The following is a 17787-nucleotide window of genomic DNA, read 5'->3' as shown; positions in this document are numbered from 1 at the left end:
TCAAAAGAAACTGCCAGAGTTACAGAAAGCAGCAAGGCACGAAGCTCATATGATACAGAACCTGGGAGATCACAAGGGCCTTCCTTTTTTATTTGGCGTGTGTATAAAACAAAAGCCTATAAAGATTGTCCTTTTATACCACGGAGAACAAAACACCAATGTTACGCTTTATGACGCTACGAGGGCGAATCCTCCGCTGGACATCAAAACCTGGTACGAGATTTTTGGTATGGTTGCTGATGCCTTACAGCATGTACATCAACGGGGCATTATACACAACGACCTTAAATCAAATAATGTTGTGCTGGAAAAGTTCAGTGATACAAGTTACAATCCGGTCATAATTGATTTTGGATGCAGCGTAGAAGTTAGTCTCGCGAGGCGACGATCGCCTAGACTGAACTATAGAGACCATTATATTGCTCCAGAGGTAATGAAAGGTTCAGCGCCGCCTAGTGTAAGCAGTGATGTGTACTCCTTTGGGAAAATGGTGACTTTTGTTTCAGAACGTCGTAAGCTTCAAGTACCGCAATTAGTATACGAGTGCTTATCGGACAATTCAAATAAGCGACCATCATTATTAGACGTTAAGGCCAGTTTTATGATATAGTTTGCTTGTTTCCATTCATGATATATAATCATTCTGTACTTTATTACACTGTTGTAGGTAATGGCTTGAATCGTGCTATAAATGTTTTTTTCTTCAATGCAGTTACTCATTATTTTAATACCGATAATTTGTTTCTGTGTCAAATAAGTTAATTTGATATTCTCTAGATACACATTTCATTATCTACTGATGTATATTTTTGGTTTGTTTGATAAAATTTACAACAATCAAATGATCGAGTGAATAATGCAACAGAATCAAATCATCACGCATTCCAAACATGAGCTTTTCCAAATGGGCAAATAACTAGTGTATTGATGATGCGTCAAATGACATTATACGGCTTTTGCTGTCAAACACCCGTGGTGTTTGTGTTGATTTTAGGGGTTCATATTCCAATTAACTTTAGTTTACGAGCGATTGAATCGCTCCTAAGCTCATTTGCATATTTTTTTCTCTTGTGCAAAGCTCGTCATGCTACAGTGCAATTTGGAAAATGTTGCGAGACAAGTTGCAGCAATCGTTGCGAAAAGTAGAATTCGTTTCTACTTTTGGCAACGATTGCGTATCCTTTGCACCATGTAGACACTCTAGCAACGCTGTTGCTAGACAAGTTGCAGAGAAAATTGCCTCCGTGTAATCGAGCCTTTAGCATAGCTGAAAACTTCAAATCACTCAACATTTAACATAGGAACAAAAGATTGGTATTAATAAGATATTGAACACCAACGTAAGAGATGACAAACAGATAACCAGTGATAGGGTAAGTGGAACTGTGGAGTTATAAGTACAGTTTCGATAAGAAATGGAAGAACTTTGCAATCTAACGCAGGACCAAACTAGGATGATGAGAGCAGCCAATAAGGATATGATGGATAACAGGAAGAGTTTCCACTGGACCTGGAAAAAGATGTAATTATAAGAATGATTTTGATGCAATATGAATCTTTTTTTAATGGGTTGGTGGGTTGGTGGGTCGGTGGGTTGGAGGGTTGGAGGGTGAGTTGGAGGGTTGGTAGGTTGGTGGGTTGTAGGGTTGGTGAGTTGGTGGGTTGGTGGGTCGGTGGGTCGGTGGGTCGGTGGGTTGGAGGGTCGGTGGGTCGGTGGGTCGGTGGGTTGGAGGGTGAGTTGGTGGGTTGGGGGGTTGGTGGGTTGGAGGGTTGGTGGGTTGGTGGGTTGGTGGGTTGGTGGGTTGGTTGGTTGGTGGGTGAGTTGGTGGGTTGATAGGTTGGTGGGTTGATAGGTTGGTGGGTTGGTGGGTCGGTGGGTTGGTGGGTCGGTGGGTTGGTGGGTCGGTGGGTTGGTGGGTTGGTGGGTTGGTGGGTTGGTGGGTTGGTGGGTCGGTGGGTCGGTGGGTTGGTGGGTTGGTGGGTTGGTGGGTTGTAGGGTTGGTGGGTCGGTGGGTTGGTGGGTTGGTGGGTTGGTAATGTTATATATACCTGTCTCGGGGGTGAGTCTCTACTTTCTTGCCCTGCTGGTTCTTGCCTCGTCGGTTTGAGTTCCATGCTCCAGAACACTAAAAGCTACATTAAAATTGCATTTTAAACGATTTTCATAAGTTTATTTACATATATAAGCTACAACATTGAAATTCACCTTTTGACTGTTTTTTTTTTTTTTTTTTTTTTTTTTTTTTTTTTTTTTTTTTTTTTTTGGATGGCATTTTAAAATGAATTCTAACGGGACTTATATACAGGCTTAATAATGGAGGTTTCATAGAAAAATAAAACAAAGATCTAGGAGTGATAGAAATTTAAGAAACGCAGAAAACAAACACCATGTAACGTCACGCTTAACCTTTTCACAAAGTGTCATCGTTTCTGTTTTAATTTCAATTTTATAAAAATATTGCCAATAATTCTCATCTTTGCCAATAATTAGTTCATTTCATTGAAAACTGAAACACTATGGATTTAGATTTTTTTGCGTAAAAAAGAACGTACTTCGCAACGGGTTTATTTAGACACATTATTGGAGGCATCAAACTATTTAAGAGGGTGCCAATGGGGGAGCCCAATTTGTCAGTTAACTAATAATTTTTGGTCGAATTTCAGTTAACTGTGATGAATTTTACGAGCACTGGTCATAATATTATGGGCCAAAATAATGAAATATCAGTTAACTGTTAACTACTAATTGATCCTTTTACTCCGCAACTTTTGTGTACAAATAATGTATATTGTGCATTTCAAAAATATCTCTACATTACAGCCAACGTATGTTTATACATTAACTTACAAGTAACCCGACGACACTCAGCAGAGCCAATTCAGTAGGGTTTACAGCTTTTGGTTCCACACAGATTTGGTTGGCCTTTATGCAAAGTTAGCAGAACTAAGCCAAAGACAAAGTACAGAAGGCCAGCAGAGCTGTTGGCCATCGCATGACTTGATCTTAGTGTGGCATGATGCCGGTTTAAATTCAGTGTTAAGGTATTAGAAATCGTCATTGAGAGTTCGACTTTCTGGTTCTGAACAACTAGTAAAAGCAATAAGCTAGGTGTTGCTCCAGCAGGCCTCAGGAATAAAATATGGAACTTGTATGTAATGTTGTTTGAGAAAATTAAAACTGACGACAAGCAGAGACTTGCCGGAATCATTCAAACTTCCTTACCAACGACAATAAATCCGGCAATAAATATCGAAACCTTGCTACTGACGAGTACAAAAATTGCGGAATGTAGTCTTAGGACGTCTTCGCCTGTGTACTGACTTCATCATGCTAATAATAATGAAAACTTTATTGAGTTTTTCCCGAAATACAATCGTAAATCTCGCTACTTATAGGTAATTTACAATTGGCTACTTGAATCGAATAGAAAATGTGACAAATGACAAAAAATAAAAGAAAAAAAATTATATCTATAACACTATAAAAAATATATATATTAATAATAATAATGATAATCATTATTATTATTACACAGCTTCTCATAATCCCATATAGGTAACTGTCCAATTATTAATTTTTTAATTGGACAAGTCTTATTGATATGGGATTAATTAGGCAGCTATATAATTAATAGGTAATGGGATTTCATGCTCCCCAATCAAGAAATAATTAGACTTGAAAAATTCCTCTGACTGCCAAATTGGACTCGGCCCACGGCCTCATCCAATTTTGTCAGTCCTCGGAATTTTCCTCATCCAATTATTTCTTAATTAGACAGGCCTTGTTGATATGGGATTAATTAGGCAGCTATATAATTAATAGGTAATGGGATTTCATGCTCCCCATTCAAGAAATAATTGTACTCCAAAAAATCCTCTAACTGCCAAATTGGACTCCGCCTATGGCCTCATCCAATTTTGGAAGTCCTCGGAATCTTTCTCGTCCAATTATTTCTTAATTATTGGACAGCATGGAGTCCTATTACATATACTAATTGTTGTCCCATTTCAGACCACGTGTCATTCCCTTAAGAATAATATTCTTTGTTTGAGTTGTGTCCATATTCATGTGTCTTCTCATGTGCAACAGAGCGCAAACCTTAAACAAAGAAATGATACTCTAGGGAATGACACGTGGTCTGAAAGGGGACAACATTACGTCAGAGCCGAGGGGGTCTATTTTAGTGGCGTGTGAATCAGTGAGATTCGGCTCACGATGTATAAAATCAAAGATCAGCGAGATTTATAAGAGAGTATTCTCGTTAGAAGTTATAGTAATTATACAGTACATTCAAACGTCTCTTTTCCCTTGTTTATATGACATTATATTTCGTTTTGTATCTGCGAGAGGATGTGACATGTGCCTACTTGACCTTTTTGACTGCTTTTAATAGTTAAAACTTAATAAGTTCATCCAGCAAATGCTACGGTGAGGGACGAAAATTGATTTTTTTCTACCAACTTTTTTGGAGCTGAGCCCGTTCGTAAGTAGCATGGGTGATCCCCCTACCCCCCCCCCCCCCCCCCCCCCTTACGCCAGTGCTAAACTTTAAATCTCAAAAATCAGTTACAGCTTGGGTAAGTTTATTATTTTTGAAATTAATGTGTCTTAGTCCTTAGTATCTTAGCCCCCCCCCCCCCCCCCCATCCAGCAAATGCTACGATGAGGGACGAAAATTGATTTTTTCTGCCAAAGTTTTGGAGCTGAGCCCCTTAAAAAGAATTTCAAATTATCTAGAACCGTTCCTAAGTAGCATGGGCAGTCTAAGCTGCAACCCCTCCCCCTACGCCAGTGGTAAACTTTAAATCTAAAAAATCAGTTACAACTTGAGGAAGTTTATTGTTTTTTCAATAAATGTGTCTTACAATCCTGATTTTACAACAGCAGCAAAAAAAAAAAGTCTGCTGCCAACTATACTAGAATCGCAGAAGATGCTATCTAAAATTAAAAGCGTTTTTTTTGTGTGTGTGTGCACTGTATTGTTTAAGACAAATATGTTCGTGCATAAAACTAGGTCATCGGTTTATATCGTTTATATTTATTGACTAACGCTTTACGAAAAAGAAACACTCTTCTATAAACTTCTAAGTAGTTCGTGGATAGATAAGGTATTATATTTTTTCTATTCTACAATGAAAATACTGCTTTTTCGAAAAAGATGTCGATCTAGCCAGTGAAGGTTTTGCTTGGTTCTGTGTGGCATGTCAAGAACGAAATACACTATGGGTGATGTAGCAAATTGAAAGCAATTAAGAATCGACATGCAACATGCAACATGCAACATGCAACATGCAACATGCAACATGCAACATGCAACATGCAACATGCAACATGCAGGGGAAAACTTTACCAGCTTTTTTTAACAGCTGTATAAGACAAATTACGTATTGATGTTACACAGGGTATAAAGGCAACTACAATATCCTGCAAAATATAGAATGTGCCACCTAGCATTCTAGAGGACCGTTCCCGGGATCTACTATGTTCTAGCTACACTCTTTCATGACTGTGCCTCTCGTGACTACTTCTGCTGAACGAAGGGTTTTCATTTGGCATTCTTTTCTCCGGATGTGGCTTGTGCCATGGGTGTCGCAGAACCTTGCATAGATTGCATGTTTCCTGGAACTTTGGGATAGAGGGAGGAGCCACTGCCACATGCCATGGGTGCATTTCCCTGCATTGGCATATTGCCTTGCATTGTGGGATTGGTTGGGGGACCACTGCCGGTCGCCATTGGTGCATTTCCCTGCATTTGCATATTGCCTTGCATTGTGGGATTGGTTGGGGGACCACTACCGTACGCCATGGGTGCATTTCCCTGCATTTGCATATTGCCTTGCATTGTGGGATTGGTTGGGGGACCACTACCGTACGCCATGGGTGCATTTCCCTGCATTTGCATATTGCCTTGCATTGCGGGATTGGTTGGGGGACCACTACCGTACGCCATAGGTGCATTTCCCTGCAGGTTTTCCGTGCTGGCTTGTAGTGCAGGATTATTGTACATCGAGGGTTGGGTTTCCTGCATCATCATATCCTGTGCGGTGGTGGGCTGGGTAACATAAAAGTAAAAGATACATAATTTAAAATCTATGTTCAGTAGGTAGCAATGTTTGGTCTCTTAGCCATATGCCTCACTTTAAAGTGTACACAAATAGCATATGAAGAGTGGACAATTTCAACAATAAAAACATTAAATATTTAAATTATGTTTCTTCAAGCAATTAATTGTTTTCTCGGAAAAAATCTGAGCTCCAGGCGGGATTCGAACCTTAATAACAACACTTCTTTCAGCTGATTGATACCAAGCAATAGAATACTCTCTGGTTTTGATAGCACCATAGTTGCACAAGGCGTGTAACTGATTGATACCAAGCAATAGAATACTCTCTGGTGTTGATAGCACCATAGTTGTACAAGGCGCGTAACTGATTGATACCAAGCAATAGACCTTTCTGGTTGATAGCATATGGTGTGTAGCTGGTTGATACCAAGCAATAGACTGAAATACTCTCTAGTCGATAGCACATGACGGCAGTCATTGCCTGTCATTGCAGGCTGGAAATTCATGAGATGTATTCAGCTGATTGATACCAAGCAATAGAATACTCTCTGGTTGATAGAATATGACGGGCAGTCTTGCTTGTCATTGCAGGCTGGAAATTCATCAGATGTATTCAGCTGATTGATACCAAGCAATAGAATACTCTCTGGTTAATAGCACATGACGGGCAGAAATTGCCTGTCATTGCAGACTAAAAATTCATCAGATGCATTCAGCTGATTGATACCAAGCAATAAAATACTATCTAGTTGATAGCACACGGCGGGCAGTGTTAATTGATACAAAGCAATATATTAACCTACCTGCTGTTCTCCGTCCTGTGCTCTAGGGTGCTCACCAGGCATGCAAAATAACGACCCCAAGCAACAGATCACACACCAGATACAATTTATTAGAATCAAAGCAGCAAGGAATACGAAAGAACCATACGACGACAGGTAGACATAGCAGTAGATTTCGTTACACGCACCAGCTTTAAAATTCCTAATGAACACTGTCAATTCAAGCTTAAACGCATCAATGATGTAGGATTCAAATCCAATGAGGACGATGGAGAAGATGCAAAATGTGGCTGTCTAAAACAATGCAAACGAGAACATTGTTACTGAATAACTATAATATAAGGGTAACAAATTATGAATGACGAATAATCAATAAACAATAATGAGAATGAGCAGTGTTTTTTTCCACAGAGTGGCTCCTCTTCCACTGAATTCCAATTGGAATTTAGAAGGTTGATTTTTGAGGAGGAAGCAATAACCGAAAAACTGGAGAAAAATTCTAGGACTCGGTACAGGAGAGAACCAACGAACAACATGAGAAAGAGAACGCTATCAGATATTAAAAAACTCATTAATAATTCATGAAGGAAACACAATAGAAATCATGACCATGAAGGAGGTTTTATATCTGATATAGATTCGTCTTCATTTGCATAAACTTTAACTTGGATTTTCTCTATCAAACTTGGTTCATTTCGTAAAGAATTCGGTACAGTATGAGAACATACATCAGGAGTTTTTTAAGCCGTTTAATAAACTCGCAGATCGTGTTCTATCGGGTCTAAAACCACTCGGCTACGCCTCGTGTTTTATACTCGATAAAACACTCCTGCTCGTTTATTAAACAGTACTTAGCTTGCTGTTGGAATGTATGGCGCTATATACCCTGAACATTAGGTTTCAACATTCAAGTTTTACAATTTTTAATGCAACTTTGGTGTCTGCTTTTCGATATTGAATTCCACATTCGCGATCGTTTACTAGAATTCGACATTCAAGTTTACAGTTTCGAATTCAGCGACATTGAACGTTTGAATTTGATATTAGGGACCTTAAGCTGCAGGACGGCAACGACGACGACGACGGCAAATATACAATAGCACTAATTGCGCTATTCAATAGATACTCGTTGGAATGTACGAAATACTGTGCATCATTGCCGTCTTATGCTGAAGGTAAGACGTGAAATTTCCTATTTTTACGTTCTAAAGAGAACGGCTACGCCAAAAGCTTATCTTTGCTGATTTTCGTTATAAGTAAAGCGCTCCCAAAAGACGACATTTCACTCTAAAACGGGGGTGCTTATCGAGTAAAATACTAGATAAACACTAAATAATAATACAATAGAAGGTTGAAGCGCCTCAATTTCGCCGACGTTGTCGCCCACGTTGCCGTCCTGCAGCTTAAGGTCCCTATTGCTGCACACAATAAGCCTGTTCATAGTTTAAGAATCGATTCCACTGCGCATGCGATTTTATCCCGAATTTCTCACCTTCTTTTGTCTAAACCTTCTTTTGTTCTTAATTAAACAAAAGAAGGTGAGAAATTCGGGATAAAATCGCATGCGCAGTGGAATCGATTCTTAAACTATGAAAAGGCTTATTGGTCATTCGCATCGAATCTATCCACTCCGAAATCATGGAGTTCAAGTCACATTATAAAGATTTTCCAATGCATGCAACATTCGGGTTTTACCGGCATTTGACAATCAAGTTTTGAATAGTCCAGTTTCGAGTTCCAAAATACCGCTGTTCTTTCTTGATTACAGACTCATTTACTCAGGCTTAGCCTCGAATCAGTGTCTAATTACTCGCAAATACCAACGGTAAAGTAAAGAATGCACAACTTCAACAATACGAACACTTTGAAACTTGACGGACCTTGACTGGAACAAAATCGAGTCTGAGTAAATGAGTCTATAATCAATAAACACAGCAGTAATTTGGAACTCGAAAAGGGTCTATTGAACTTCACGCGTGAATGACTTGACCTTGGGAAAGGAAACCACTGTACCGTACCAGCCCAACCCCCACAAATTTTGTTTCTTCTCCCAAATTTACTACTTAGCCCTCCCCTTGTCATTAGTTATTGTCTTACTCGGCACTTGTTTCGTAAACGCCTTGGATTGCTTGCACATAATCCAACACACCCAGTGACCTGAATCTGAAATGATATAAATTATCTTCAGTATACACTATTAACAATCAGGCAAAAAGTGTTGGTTTCCTTCATATGGTCCAACCCAGAGTCCACGTTCCTCTTGGTCAGCACCGAGAAACGAGAGTCTGCTTTAACCGATTTTAAATTAACTTCCCGCGTCTGTGAATCTCGGACTACACATGTTTAAAACACAGGCTAGTCGTTGTTTGGGATACCTTTGGTTTTTAGCGATTCAATTCGTTTCGAAAGGTCATCATTTTTAGACCTTTTTAGCACTTTAGTTTAGTGATTCATACTTTGTCTAGTTAAAGTCCTCTGTGTGTTTCTTTGTGCAATTTTTTAAGTTTCTGACACACTTTTTGAGGATTAAATTCGCCACAAATGCAAGAGCGACCGATAGGCTAGCTCCGCCCTCTTTAAATTACTTTGAAATTAAGTCATTGATTGACAGCTGGTGAATGCTAATTGACTATATACGGGAACGCTATTAACATATGCCCGCAAAGATTTCTTGGGTAGGATCTTTAAGACCCCTAGTATTGCGCAAATTGTCCATTTTTCGCGCAGAATCTGGAAGAATAAACAAAGGTATTTTACGACTGGGCTATCACAGGTTTCCCCAAAAAACGCGACGAGCTTTAATCTTTTTTTGAACCTCGAAAACTTAACAGTCTGCTTTACATAGCGCTTCGAAATGAGCTACATTCTTTGGGCGCTTCATTCATGAACTAAGTCATTCAAGCTTTGATCGATATATATAAAACAAAAGAAAGCAGCCTTATACAGACTTCAACAAACCAGTCAGTGATTTACAGACCTGAAGAAAGACAAGCTGAAGATAAAAGATAAAGAAAAAACAGCACAGATAGTTGACTACCTATCTGCTTAACCAATCAGAAATAAGGATTATTTAGTTTCGGTGAAAGTTCAAACACACATATAGAAGTGTTTTTCCTAGAAGCGAAAGAGATTTGATTGGCATGCAGACGTCTGCCGTTAGCCAATCAGAAATGAGGATTATTTACTCAGTCGGTGCAAGTTCAAACACGTATATTCTAAGAACTGGTTTTCCTAGAAGCGAAAGAGATTTGATAGGCATGCAGACGTCTGCCGTTAGCCAATCAGAAATGAGGATTATTTACTCTTTCGGTGCAAGTTCAAACACGTACATTCTAAGAACTGGTTTTCCTAGAAGCGAAAGAGATTTGATAGGCATGCAGACGTCTGCCGTTAGCCAATCAGAAATGAGGATTATTTACTCTTTCGGTGCAAGTTCAAACACGTATATTCTAAGAACTGGTTTTCCTAGAAGCGAAAGAGATTTGATAGGCATGCAGACGTCTGCCGTTAGCCAATCAGAAATGAGGATTATTTACTCTTTCGGTGCAATTCAAACACGTACATTCTAAAGAACTGGTTTTCCTAGAAGCGAAAGAGATTTGATAGGCATGCAGACGTCTGCCGTTAGCCAATCAGAAATGAGGATTATTTACTCTTTCGGTGCAATTCAAACACGTACATTCTAAGAACTGGTTTTCCTAGAAGCGAAAGAGATTTGATTGGCATGCAGACATCTGCCGTTAGCCCAATCAGAAATGAGGATTATTCACTTTTGATACAAGTTCAAACAAAAATATTCTAAGAAGTGTTTTTCAAGGAAATAGATTGGATTGACAAACAGGCGTCTGCGTCATACCAAGAAAAATGCTTTCCTTTGCAAACTACTAAAATAATATAGTAAACTTATCATTATAAAATGTTATGAAATGTTATAAAATGCAAAACAAACTTTATTTGCCTAATTCCAATATGAATTTTCATGTGAAGAAATCACAGCCTGTCGCTTGCCCAAAAAGCTTTGTAGACTGTTTTGAATATCTTATTACTATCAATGAAAACCAAACGATTTTGTCAACTCTATAGTAAAATTGGCTCAACAATCTTTCCTGACACGCTAAAAAGTAACGACTTTAATTGGCCTTATTCCAATGACTGTATTCTTATTTCTTAGAAAAAGAAACTAATTAGTTCGTGGACGTTTTGGACGTCCTTATCGTAATGGCTTGAAAAGGTCAAAGCAAATGAAAATGCGCTAAATCCCTAAACTATACTACACAATGCAGTTTACTGAGTAAAATAATTAAAGAAAAAGTAATTTTAGCTTATTTTCTGTTGTTTTGAAAAGAAACTTTAGTCGTTGCATGACACATGTAGTTGTAAGCTGTTTCGTTATCACAACACATCTCATCTTGGTTTTGCAAGTTGAATCATACGATGTTTGTTTGTGCGTAAAGATATCAGTGGGTTGTTATGCAGTTGTTAATAGGAACATTACAAACGAGGGGGCTAGAAAAGGAGTCATTTTCCTCGCTAGTTTTTTTAACTTGTAACTTACCAAGGTACCAATGAGTAGGGGGTATCCCCATCTCCAGTATAATTTCCCACCAGCACCCATACTGGAAAGCTGGAAAGCGTACGACGTGCTAAGGTAAAAATATATATTAAATCCAAAGTAGACAGATGCAGTAAGGTCGAATAAGATTCCCAAGATGAGAATCATTATTGCAGAGCAACGCGCCGATCTGACGCTTACGACTGGAGTGGCTCGATTCGGCATCTTGGAGAGAAAGGCGAAAACAACCAACTCCAAGTCCTTGGAAATGGTCTATGAACCTCATTAGCATACTGTTGAGCTTTGATACATCGTCAAAAAGGGTTGGGTCTAACAGCCGGATATTCGGTACGGCATCCTGTCGGGAACGGACTCCGGTCATCATTTTTTACATGTAGGGGGGAGGGGGGAATAGAGAGAGGGGGGGAGGGGGGGTAAGCTGTAGACATAGACATAGACATATTTTATTTGGCGTTTCGCACATCCTTGTACATCAACTTAGTTCCAAATAAGTTACGAGTATATATTTTATTTATTTAAAGATTTACTCTAAGGGAGGTAATAAATAAAATAGTCCCCTACATATATTTGTTTTGTTGTTGTTGTTGTTGTTGTTTTCACTACGCAGAGCAAAAACAATTGTAAACGTATTTTGCTGCAGCTGATTGTGAATTATGGGTAGGATCTATCAACTTCAGGAAAAATAAACCTTATTTGTGGTGTGACAATGTTTTCCCAATTCAGCGTGACAACTCGTCGGGATATCATCGTTATTCCTTTTGTATCCTTTGGGATACTCACGAATTTTTCGAAGAGTAAAAACAAAAGAAAATGAATCCCCTGGAGGTTCGTCACGCTGAATTGGAAAAACATTTTCACACCACGACGAATAAGGTCTATTGGTCCTCTGTAATTAAGGAAGCTATTCATGTTATTTTGCATAACATTGTATTTCAGATAACATTTCAGATTGGTCTAAGGGGAGGGGTTTCTTATTTTTTCTATTAAAGAAAGAGAACAGGGGTCATGATCTCCCAACAATGAAAAGGATATGATGCCTCGATCAGTTCCAGATAAAGATGTTCTTTCAGAGTTTCCATTACTACAGGAGCGTTCATGACACTCTTTTAACCGATAGTGGATGGACATGAATGTGTCACTGATGACTGACAACCTTGAAATGTTAAGAAATTGTTTGAGCAAAAGAATATGATAAGGATATGATGCCTCGATCAGTTCCAGATAAAGATTTTCTTTCAGAGTTTCCATTACTACAGGAGCGTTCATGACACTCTTTTAACCGATAGTGGATGGACATGAATGTGTCACTGATGACTGACAACCTTGGAATGTTAAGAAATTGTTTGAGCAAAAGAAGCTGCCAATAGGCCCTTTGCAGCTAGTGGTCACGTGCTTGGATACCGCTTAGCAACACAAAACTGGAGAGCAAGCCTTCCAGTAAACAAAAGTTGTAATAGGTCAAGCACGCGTGGTTTTATACGATAGTTTCATCGTTCAAAACGCTTAATCCTTTTGCCCTATCTACAAACACAGTAAGATAATCTTAAATTCTCTCCTTTGGACTCGATTTTTGGTTCGAAGTAACGATATTCTTCGCGTTATCGCGAAAAAATTGTCACCGCCGGCCCGCTCGACGGCTGAAAAACATGGCGACTTCGCAAGGTATGTACTTCAAAACTCTCCTTTTTTTTGGTTTCTTTTCAATTATTGGACTTCTAAAATCTCTAAAATAACAGTTTAGATTGTGAATGGTGATCGATTGTAATTGGACGGCATTTTAATGGACGATTTGTTTATTTTTTGTGAGAGTGATTCCACGTCTAAAGTCAAGACTAACCCATGTTTACATATATTCGCTGTAGATGTTAGAACTCCCGACGAGCCATCACATACCAAGAAAAATTCTTCGTACCATTGTTGTGTTCCCTTGTGTAACGGAGATTCTCGATATCATCCTGATTTAAAGTTTCACCGCTTACCAGGCCGTGCAAGGGATGAGCAATTGAAAAAGGAATGGCTGGTGAAGATACGAAGAGATGTGGGCCCACACTTCAAGGTATATAGGAATCTAACAATATCAATGCACAATACGAATTGCCTGTGGATCTTTAAAAAACTGTAATGAAGATAAAAATAGTTGAATACAGTTACATTGTTATTAAAAGGACATTTGATTTATAATAGGTTAACAAAAGTACCAGAGTGTGCTCAAAACACTTCACTGAGGAAGATTACAATCCTCCCACTGATTCTGGACGTCAGTTGCTAAAAAGAGAAGCTGTACCATCAATCTTTGACTGGTCAACCAAATCCAAAGCAAGAAGAAAGATAATTCGACAAGTAGATAGGTAATGAATATCACATATTTCTACTTCAATACATTTCATTTAGACTTGACTGATGGAATTGTACTTGATGTTTATTTTGGTTTAAACCAAAATAATTTTATAATTTTAATAATTTAGTCTTTTATAATTTTTTATTTAGTGTGAACTGAGTGTGAACTGAGTGTCATCATAATTTCAAAACCTTTTTACAGAGACACTCAGACAGATGAAAGTGATGACAATGAAGATAATAGTCCCAGCACTTCTACAACCTTCAGCATGGATGACCTACAAGCACAAGTCCAGTCACTCAGAGCACAGTTCCAAGATGCACAAAAGCAACTTGAACAAAGTAGAAATGAAACTGCAGCTGCCCTCACTGAAATAAAAAGGGTTAAAGTTGAAGCTGCAAAAGAAATTGAGGACATTAAGAGGCAAGCTGCAGAACAATTAGCACTTAATAAATTTGGGCTTGAGAGATTTGGCACAGACAATGAGATCATAAGATTTTATACAGGTTTCCCATCCTATTTACATATTCAGTTCTTTTTTAAGTTTTTGCAGCCATGTGCTGCACAAATGACATATTGTTATGCCTCTGGAGAAAGAGAAAGTAGACCAGACTCAAGAAATATGCTTCTTGTGGATGAATTGTTTATGTTTTGTGTACGCCTCAAACTAGGTCTATTCGGACAGGATTTAGCTCATAGGTTCCGAATACATAAATCGTCAGTTTGCAGGAAATTGATCACATGGACTAATTTTTTGTATTTTCTTCTTGGTAGTCAAGTGATCTGGCCTTCAAGGCAAGATGTTGATAGGTTTATGCCAGAAGGTTTTAAAAAGCTTTATGCAAGCACACATGTCATTTTAGATTGTACAGAGATTTTTGTTCAAACACCTACCTCCCTACTACTTCAGTCGCAGCTTTATTCTAGTTATAAGAGTAATACTACACTCAAGGGTTTGATAGGCATTACCCCTAATGGAGCTATTAGCTTCGTTTCTAGCCTTTACACAGGGGGGATTAGTGATAAGGAAATCACAAGGTGCAGCGGCATTCTAGATTTGTTAGAACCTGGTGATTCAGTCATGGCAGACAAAGGGTTTGACATTGAAGATTTACTTAGGGAGAAGCGGGTAGAGTTAAATATTCCTCCGTTTCTTGAAAGTCAGGAACAATTCTCTGCCGCAGATGTTCAAAAAACAAAGACACTAGCAAGTCTTAGAATTCATGTCGAGAGGGCAATAAGAAGAGTCAAAGAGTACCACTTTTTTGATTCATATGTGCCATTGTCCACTTTAGGTTCAGTCAATCAGTTATATACTGTAGCCTGCCTCCTTACAAATTTTCAAGGCCCACTTATTTTATCCAATGGTAATAATGAGGCATAGTGTCTGTAAGAAGTTGGTGAATGTATGATTAATGTGGCTTACATAACCCATTAGATAATCTTTAATGCAGGTTGGTTTATCATGTGTCTTGGATTGCTTTTTGTAACTATTTCAATTTGTTTGTAAATGAAAACTCAAAAAAAAAAACTAATGAACAAACACAAAATCTAAATAGCACAAATAAATATAATACTAATATGATATAAATATAATAAAAAATAAATTAAGAATTTAATTAAGATTTTTTTTCTAATCTAAAATATCCTTCAATGTTTTTTCCTCAGTTTTTAAATTTCAGTTATTAGATTAACGGCCGTCGAGACTCTAGTCGGCAAACTGAGAGACATCAATCTTCGCGGGTCGAAACAACGACAATAGCAGTTCTACCCATCCACTGGCAGCAACAGGTGTACGACGACCTCATTCGCGACGAAGCTCTCGGTGTCATTGCCTTGAAGGCCAGATCACTTGACTACCAAGAAGAAAATACAAAAAATTAGTCCATGTGATCAATTTCCTGCAAACTGACGATTTATGTATTCGGAACCTATGAGCTAAATCCTGTCCGAATAGACCTAGTTTGAGGCGTACACAAAACATAAACAATTCATCCACAAGAAGCATATTTCTTGAGTCTGGTCTACTTTCTCTTTCTCCAGAGGCATAACAATATGTCATTTGTGCAGCACATGGCTGCAAAAACTTAAAAAAGAACTGAATATGTAAATAGGATGGGAAACCTGTATAAAATCTTATGATCTCATTGTCTGTGCCAAATCTCTCAAGCCCAAATTTATTAAGTGCTAATTGTTCTGCAGCTTGCCTCTTAATGTCCTCAATTTCTTTTGCAGCTTCAACTTTAACCCTTTTTATTTCAGTGAGGGCAGCTGCAGTTTCATTTCTACTTTGTTCAAGTTGCTTTTGTGCATCTTGGAACTGTGCTCTGAGTGACTGGACTTGTGCTTGTAGGTCATCCATGCTGAAGGTTGTAGAAGTGCTGGGACTATTATCTTCATTGTCATCACTTTCATCTGTCTGAGTGTCTCTGTAAAAAGGTTTTGAAATTATGATGACACTCAGTTCACACTCAGTTCACACTAAATAAAAAATTATAAAAGACTAAATTATTAAAATTATAAAATTATTTTGGTTTAAACCAAAATAAACATCAAGTACAATTCCATCAGTCAAGTCTAAATGAAATGTATTGAAGTAGAAATATGTGATATTCATTACCTATCTACTTGTCGAATTATCTTTCTTCTTGCTTTGGATTTGGTTGACCAGTCAAAGATTGATGGTACAGCTTCTCTTTTTAGCAACTGACGTCCAGAATCAGTGGGAGGATTGTAATCTTCCTCAGTGAAGTGTTTTGAGCACACTCTGGTACTTTTGTTAACCTATTATAAATCAAATGTCCTTTTAATAACAATGTAACTGTATTCAACTATTTTTATCTTCATTACAGTTTTTTAAAGATCCACAGGCAATTCGTATTGTGCATTGATATTGTTAGATTCCTATATACCTTGAAGTGTGGGCCCACATCTCTTCGTATCTTCACCAGCCATTCCTTTTTCAATTGCTCATCCCTTGCACGGCCTGGTAAGCGGTGAAACTTTAAATCAGGATGATATCGAGAATCTCCGTTACACAAGGGAACACAACAATGGTACGAAGAATTTTTCTTGGTATGTGATGGCTCGTCGGGAGTTCTAACATCTACAGCGAATATATGTAAACATGGGTTAGTCTTGACTTTAGACGTGGAATCACTCTCACAAAAAATAAACAAATCGTCCATTAAAATGCCGTCCAATTACAATCGATCACCATTCACAATCTAAACTGTTATTTTAGAGATTTTAGAAGTCCAATAATTGAAAAGAAACCAAAAAAAAGGAGAGTTTTGAAGTACATACCTTGCGAAGTCGCCATGTTTTTCAGCCGTCGAGCGGGCCGGCGGTGACAATTTTTTCGCGATAACGCGAAGAATATCGTTACTTCGAACCAAAAATCGAGTCCAAAGGAGAGAATTTAAGATTATCTTACTGTGTTTGTAGATAGGGCAAAAGGATTAAGCGTTTTGAACGATGAAACTATCGTATAAAACCACGCGTGCTTGACCTATTACAACTTTTGTTTACTGGAAGGCTTGCTCTCCAGTTTTGTGTTGCTAAGCGGTATCCAAGCACGTGACCACTAGCTGCAAAGGGCCTATTGGTGACGCTGATTCCATCAAGGATTTCTTCGAGAAGTTTATCGAGGATAAGAGGTATGTGAAGACATATATATCTTGAGCATTTGCATGTCCACTTTAGAGAGCGAGAAGAAATTAAAACCGAAAAAGGAAACGCGAAGAACGACGCGCAAGAGATGTCTTCGCGGTTTAAAAAGAGATCGGAAGCTCGCACTCGGAATGATTATATTAAAAATTGCAACAAACTGGAAATTTCAAAATGCAGAACTAGTCTGGCGCAGCATTCCTTCTTGTACAGAGCTGTGATTATTTGGAACTTACGTCATGATGAACTCACAGGAATCATGCGTAACTACGCGTTGTGATTGGATGACTTACTGGAAGGTAGTATGCATGGAAAGCAATCAGTTGCAGCGTAACGCGCAAGAGTATGACCATCTTTAAT

The 17787-nt window shown here is 38.4% G+C and overlaps 3 protein-coding genes across 7 annotated transcripts; 1 reads left to right on the top strand and 2 right to left on the bottom strand.

Annotated features, from left to right (window-relative positions):
• Positions 1-4820: 4820 nt before the first annotated feature.
• On the bottom strand, positions 4821-11690 carry LOC116295346 (uncharacterized). Its single transcript, XM_089028964.1, has 4 exons — positions 11403-11690; positions 8945-9010; positions 6869-7141; positions 4821-6053 (listed from the first exon to the last, which is right to left on the bottom strand). The coding sequence occupies exons 1-4, from the start codon at positions 11622-11624 to the stop codon at positions 5547-5549; spliced, it is 1068 nt and encodes a 355-aa protein (XP_088885090.1). The 5' UTR covers positions 11625-11690; the 3' UTR covers positions 4821-5546.
• Positions 11691-12785: 1095 nt separating this feature from the next.
• LOC148911796 (uncharacterized) lies at positions 12786-15142 on the top strand. Of its 2 annotated transcripts, XM_089029105.1 has the most exons (4): positions 12786-13082; positions 13283-13476; positions 13605-13768; positions 13960-15142. In XM_089029105.1, exons 1-4 carry the CDS (start codon positions 13067-13069, stop codon positions 15140-15142), a joined length of 1557 nt encoding a protein of 518 aa, XP_088885231.1. In that variant the 5' UTR covers positions 12786-13066. The 2 variants fall into 2 exon arrangements, with proteins under 2 accessions (XP_088885231.1, XP_088885230.1); XM_089029104.1 differs by having other exon boundaries at positions 12786-13476.
• A 209-nt stretch (positions 15143-15351) lies between these two features.
• On the bottom strand, positions 15352-17354 carry LOC148911795 (uncharacterized). 4 transcript variants are annotated; one of them, XM_089029107.1, is made up of 4 exons: positions 17065-17354; positions 16671-16864; positions 16379-16542; positions 15352-16187 (listed from the first exon to the last, which is right to left on the bottom strand). In XM_089029107.1, exons 1-4 carry the CDS (start codon positions 17078-17080, stop codon positions 15587-15589), a joined length of 975 nt encoding a protein of 324 aa, XP_088885233.1. In that variant the 5' UTR covers positions 17081-17354; the 3' UTR covers positions 15352-15586. The 4 variants fall into 4 exon arrangements, with proteins under 4 accessions (XP_088885233.1, XP_088885234.1, XP_088885235.1 ...); XM_089029108.1 differs by having other exon boundaries at positions 16671-16744; XM_089029109.1 differs by lacking the exon at positions 17065-17354 and having other exon boundaries at positions 15352-15614; positions 15966-16187; positions 16671-17052.
• Positions 17355-17787: the final 433 nt, after the last annotated feature.

This window comes from Actinia tenebrosa, unplaced genomic scaffold, assembly GCF_029948245.1.
Source record: "Actinia tenebrosa isolate PJP-AT-01 unplaced genomic scaffold, QUT_ActTen_1.0 PGA_scaffold13__45_contigs__length_12533684, whole genome shotgun sequence".
Lineage (NCBI taxonomy): Eukaryota > Metazoa > Cnidaria > Anthozoa > Actiniaria > Actiniidae > Actinia > Actinia tenebrosa.
This window is presented reverse-complemented; position numbering and strand designations above follow the sequence as displayed.

What these genes read in the sequence shown, in the direction of transcription:
- LOC148911796 (XM_089029104.1), top strand. Translation starts at nt 13,201, where the DNA reads ATGGACGATTTGTTTATTTTTTGTGAGAGTGATTCCACGTCTAAAGTC. An exon ending in ATGTGGGCCCACACTTCAAG is followed by an intron (nt 13,477 to 13,604) that starts GTATATAGGAAT and finishes GATTTATAATAG; the next exon opens with GTTAACAAAAGTACCAGAGT. An exon ending in ATAATTCGACAAGTAGATAG is followed by an intron (nt 13,769 to 13,959) that starts GTAATGAATATC and finishes ACCTTTTTACAG; the next exon opens with AGACACTCAGACAGATGAAA.
- LOC148911795 (XM_089029106.1), bottom strand. Translation starts at nt 16,946, where the DNA reads ATGGACGATTTGTTTATTTTTTGTGAGAGTGATTCCACGTCTAAAGTC. An exon ending in ATGTGGGCCCACACTTCAAG is followed by an intron (nt 16,543 to 16,670) that starts GTATATAGGAAT and finishes GATTTATAATAG; the next exon opens with GTTAACAAAAGTACCAGAGT. An exon ending in ATAATTCGACAAGTAGATAG is followed by an intron (nt 16,188 to 16,378) that starts GTAATGAATATC and finishes ACCTTTTTACAG; the next exon opens with AGACACTCAGACAGATGAAA.
- LOC116295346 (XM_089028964.1), bottom strand. Translation starts at nt 11,624, where the DNA reads ATGCCGAATCGAGCCACTCCAGTCGTAAGCGTCAGATCGGCGCGTTGC. An exon ending in GTTTACGAAACAAGTGCCGA is followed by an intron (nt 7,142 to 8,944) that starts GTAAGACAATAA and finishes GCATTGTTTTAG; the next exon opens with ACAGCCACATTTTGCATCTT. An exon ending in CACAGGACGGAGAACAGCAG is followed by an intron (nt 6,054 to 6,868) that starts GTAGGTTAATAT and finishes TATGTTACCCAG; the next exon opens with CCCACCACCGCACAGGATAT.